This window comes from Prosopis cineraria, unplaced genomic scaffold (assembly GCF_029017545.1).
Source record: "Prosopis cineraria cultivar Desert tree isolate PC_DT_omini unplaced genomic scaffold, ASM2901754v1 PC10, whole genome shotgun sequence".
Lineage (NCBI taxonomy): Eukaryota > Viridiplantae > Streptophyta > Magnoliopsida > Fabales > Fabaceae > Prosopis > Prosopis cineraria.
Genome location: NW_026555341.1, coordinates 13,988,959 through 13,992,962, shown reverse-complemented (window position 1 = coordinate 13,992,962; position 4,004 = coordinate 13,988,959). Strand labels below are relative to the sequence as shown.

The window sequence follows — 4,004 nt, the reverse complement described above, 5'->3', positions numbered from 1 at the left end:
ATGGTTATAGCCGTGGCTGCTCAATATGGCGATCCAAACAGTGGTAGTGCATCAGCACCTTCCGGGTCTCCAAGAAGCTTAAGCTACCCTACAATGATCATCGGGTTTCTTCCTTTCATGCTTACGTTTCTTGCAGTGAAACACAACACACTCATTCTTTGTTGAGTCTCTGTGAGCTGAGACTTTGATGTTTTCTGTATGTTTTGCGATGCTTCTCGTATAGTTATATTTTGCTTATGCTGGCTGCTATAAATTTATGTATCAAATAAATTCTGTGTGGACTTCAAGGTTGTCTGTGTAATACATACTTTATCAAGCCAGTTACTGCAATTTCTATTATCTGCTATCTGATGTATTAGTTTCTATAAAGTTAACCAAATTAAATAATGATGGGAAGACAAATTACATCTATAATAACAGTATAGCTCATTCATCACGTTACTGCAATATGTAAGAAAACATGTCTCATTCACTATGATAATGCTAATTAATTTGTGCTTGGCTACCAAATAAGATAGTTCCATCTCAAAAGGGGCACTCAGAAACCTTTTCCTTTACTTTTGGGATGTACGCGCGCGCGCGCGCGTCTGCTATTCAATTTCTAACAAGGACAGACGTCTCGGTCAAACAATGTGTCTGTGGGAACGCGTATATGTGATTAGCATCCTGAAGCGCACCTAGATTGTTAAATAATTGATTACTATCAAATGAATTTCAACAAGCAGCCAAAGAATAAATAGTACAAAAATTTTGACACAGAACGTAAGATTTAACTACCACTGAGAATGAGGCTCTGAATTTGAATATGAAGGGTAAGAAAAAGCAAATGCTGCATGAATTGCAGCTCCAATGGGAAAAACATCCTCGTCAACAACAAAGTAAGGGTTGTGAGGAGAATAAATTGTCCCACTCTTGTCATTTCTCATTCCCACAAGCAAGAGAGTCCCAGGCACCTTTTCCAAGAAAAATGCAAAATCTTCACTACCTGTGAATTTAGGAGCTAATACAGTGTTTTCTTCCCCAACAATCTCACTTGAGACTTGCCTTACTATTTCGTATACTCTCTCATGGTTTGTGGTCGGAGGGATCGTCGGATGCTCATTCCCATCAAAATCAACCTCTGCATTGCACCTATGTACTGCTGCTTGTCCTACAATAACCTACGCAAACCAAGTCACACATATGAACGGTCACTTGTGAGTAAGAATGGCTAATAGATTGAAACAATTAATCAAGAATAGATAAGCAAACATATAAAGTGCATCTCTTTGGGACTTACCTCTGACATGCTCACATGTCCATTTTTAATAGATTGAGTTATGTCATCAAATTAGACTTTTTAATCAGAACGGCAATATGGAATGCATGAATTTGTGTGATCGTGTAGCATATAAATATGCAATATCAGGAGAAGGATTACCTCTTCTATTCTTTTCCTTATTGAATAAAAGCTCTTCTTGCCGTGTGCTCTGAAGGTACCAGCAAATGTAGTGGATTCAGGGATGAGGTTGTGGGCAGATCCTGCATCAACCGATGCCACGGAAACCACCTGCAAAGTAAATTTCTCCGTTGAATTCAAATTAGATGTATTCATCTGAATTATAAATGAAATTGTGAATAGTTTGAATTTCATCATGCAAAGTTTTTCCTTTAGAATTGGACTCAAACCTGAGAATCTAAAGGATCTGCCTCCCTTGAAACAATATTCTGCAAGCTAATGACTGAAGTTGAAGCAGCCAAAACTGGATCAATAGAATACTGGGGAAAACCTGCATTCCCTCCTTTTCCAGTGATCTTTGCTCTGAAGCCTCCACATCCGGCAAGAAAATCACCCGGCCTTGATGCAACAACACCTAGGGGATACTCTATCACTAAGTGCAGGCCAAAAATAGCTTCCACTTTGTTAAGCACCTGTTCTTGGATCATTTCTTTTGCACCTACGCCTCTTTCCTCAGCAGGTTGGAATATAAGAACTACAGTACCCTGCATGTGAAGAATAATTTTATAAGCACAAAGAGATAAGAATTCCAAGGTTCATTCGTTTTTTCCCACAAGTACACTTCACCTGTAACTTGTCTCGCAGTTTTTGCAGTATCTTCGCAGCCCCAAGGAGCATGGCCACATGAGCATCATGTGCACAGGCATGCATTTTTCCATCTACTTTGCTTTTATGTTCCCAAGCAACCAGCTCCTGTTTGGGATCGCAGCATAACATGGGATTTATTTGTCAATAGCACGCACATAGTATGTGATTGAATCATTGAAATTATACTATGGTTTTATATTTAGGCTTGACAATATATTTGGTTTCTAAAGGAGAAGAGAGCTCGCATCACAAATATTTCTCTACTCAAATATTCATCATATCAAATGAGAGGATCTAAAGAAAAAAATGTAGAAAGCAATGCTCTGAAAGAGCTTGTAAACCCCACCATACACACCCAAAACTATTAGGAATAAGTTACATAATTAATCTCATTTTATGTTAATTGAGCCTGTAAAGGAAAAATAAGGTCAAATAAAAGTTGTCAAGTGTTTGTTATCTTAACAATTAAAGTATATAGATATGGCATCTTTTTTTATGATTCACCAGTACATTATTAATCCTTTAAAAGTTCTAGTAGATGTCATGAGTTCATTAAAGACTTAGGTAACAAACAAGTAAGAGTTGCCTGATTTATTTATTTATTTATTGGATAATAAATTTGGGATTACAAGTCCAGCAGAAAAATTGGTTGCGCGAAAAGACGAGATAATGGTGAACTCCTTACTCTATAAGTTATCTTTCAGTAACAGTACAGAGAGCTTATATTTCTGTTGTTAACTTTTTAAAAAGAATAAATGACCCACAACTTATGGATCTCTAATTTGTTTGATTCTCTAAAGCTTTTAATCAAACAGTTTATGTGATTGAATAACCCATAGCAGAACATTACTTCAAGAAACATGAACACACACACATGGACGCATCTACGTCAATCCTTCTCCAACTATTACTACGCTGCATCAAAATTTTCAGTTTCTGGAAGAAGAAAAGAGAGGAACGGGAAAAAGAACTAAGAAAAGAACAGAAACAAAAGAGACTTGTAGAGCTAATCTGACTGGCAAATCATCCATGCAGAGTCCAATTGAATAACGCAGTAACTAGCTTGTTGGAGTCTCTCTGAGATTATGCGATTAACAATAGCATGCAGAACTTCGCCTTCAACAACCAGAGTCCAATTATTCCATGCATACATATATTATATCAAAATCTGAATTCCCAGAAGAGAAAAGCACGCAAGGAAAAATCAAGAAATGAAGAATCAGGACAAAGCCAGCCAAAAAAAAAAAAGACTGTTTCTTAGAGGTAACCTGAATAGGCAAAGCATCCATGTCTGCCCTGAGAGCGACGAAAGGGGGAGACCCAGACCCAATCTGAGCCACGACGCCGGTCCGAGCGACCGGCCAGCGGTAAGCCACACCCATCTGATCAAGCTCACGCCTAATGACAGAACTTGTTCTGAATTCCTCATAAGCAAGCTCTGGATGTTCGTGGATTTCCCTCCTGATCTTCTTCATCCAATTCAAGGTACTGGGTTCGTAAGCCATCTCAACAATCTTCTGCTTCAAGGAAACACTTTGATTGGAGCATTTCTTGTGGGTAGGAATGTGGAAGATGAAAGAGGAGGAGGAAGGTAAGAAACTGATGAAGATGGAGAGTACAAGAAAATGTCTGAGACGAAGAAGGAGGAGGTCCATGGCATGGGACCAAGTGGCAGATATGAAGTCGAAATTGCTTTGGAGATGGTTTAAATACCACAATTGCTTGTTATGGAAAAGTCCAGTCTAACAAAAATTCATATCGTTCTCTAGTTTCATTCAAAGATATTTAAGATAAGATTAGACAATAACAATGCGTGTTTTTTAATTTTTGATCTAAATAATGCGAATTTTTATAATTTAATTCTTTTTACTCACTATTATTATTTTTTAAATTATACTCCCCTGTTCAAAAATATAAT

The 4,004-nt window shown here is 37.6% G+C and overlaps 1 protein-coding gene across 1 annotated transcript; it reads right to left on the bottom strand.

The window, feature by feature from the left end:
- Positions 1-393: 393 nt before the first annotated feature.
- On the bottom strand, positions 394-3,777 carry LOC129321485 (IAA-amino acid hydrolase ILR1-like 4). Its single transcript, XM_054967253.1, has 6 exons — positions 3,355-3,777; positions 2,066-2,191; positions 1,669-1,983; positions 1,421-1,549; positions 778-1,160; positions 394-677 (listed from the first exon to the last, which is right to left on the bottom strand). The coding sequence occupies exons 1-6, from the start codon at positions 3,739-3,741 to the stop codon at positions 659-661; spliced, it is 1,359 nt and encodes a 452-aa protein (XP_054823228.1). The 5' UTR covers positions 3,742-3,777; the 3' UTR covers positions 394-658.
- Between the last annotated feature and the right edge of the window lie 227 nt (positions 3,778-4,004).

Coding starts and splice junctions, on each gene's coding strand:
- LOC129321485 (XM_054967253.1), bottom strand. CDS start 3,741: ATGGACCTCCTCCTTCTTCGTCTCAGACATTTTCTTGTACTCTCCATC. Junction 2,192..3,354: donor TGGATGCTTTGCCTATTCAG/GTTACCTCTAAG, acceptor GATCCCAAACAG/GAGCTGGTTGCTTGGGAACA. Junction 1,984..2,065: donor AACTGCGAGACAAGTTACAG/GTGAAGTGTACT, acceptor CTTCACATGCAG/GGTACTGTAGTTCTTATATT.